At 46.7% G+C, this 548-nt stretch overlaps 1 protein-coding gene across 1 annotated transcript in view; it reads left to right on the top strand.

Moving 5' to 3' along the window:
- LOC119590838 overlaps positions 1–548 on the top strand; it is a gene marked incomplete in the record, with an annotated part of 5,360 nt that overhangs the window by 2,373 nt on the left and 2,439 nt on the right. The window contains 1 exon segment of the mRNA XM_037939596.1: positions 240–478. Coding sequence (XP_037795524.1) covers positions 240–478 — 239 coding nt within the window.

Here is a 548-nt window from a genome sequence, read left to right as displayed (position 1 = left end):
TCTGTTCTCAAGCCTCTTGCCATCGTGCGGTCCTTCTTGCCTTCCTGCCTAAGCTCAATCGATTAAAAAACCCTTGAGAATCAGAGAGAGAGAAAAAAAAACGTATTTCATCCTTTCTTTAAACGAATTAAGAATTCAGAAGTAGCATTCCCATACGCAGCAGAATTAATAAAAAACATGAGCTTTTTCTATTTTCTTGACACCATGCAAGGATCGTCAGTTTCCCTCTCTCTCCCAAGATGACTGCGTCTTCGGCTACGATCTGGTGCCCAAGAACCACATTAAGCCACTCCTCCTGAAATCGGACAGCAGTGGCTTTCTTTACCCCGAAGAGGAAGGAGAAGACAGAATCGTGGGCGTGTGGGCGGGGGCGTCTCTCACGGCCGCTTGCCCCGGGGAAAATAACAAGTTGTTTCTAAACGGACGACGGACGGCCACCATCACCTGCAGGGGAGGCCGATTCCACTACGGCAGAAGGGTACGTTTGCTTTCCTTATTTTCTTCTTTCTTTCCATTTTGTGGAGTATTTTATAGCGTCTTAGGAAACT

This window comes from Penaeus monodon, chromosome 27 (genome assembly GCF_015228065.2).
Source record: "Penaeus monodon isolate SGIC_2016 chromosome 27, NSTDA_Pmon_1, whole genome shotgun sequence".
In the NCBI taxonomy this organism is placed as follows: domain Eukaryota; kingdom Metazoa; phylum Arthropoda; class Malacostraca; order Decapoda; family Penaeidae; genus Penaeus; species Penaeus monodon.
Note: the sequence above shows the minus strand (reverse complement) of the source record. Positions and strands in the feature narration are given on the sequence as shown.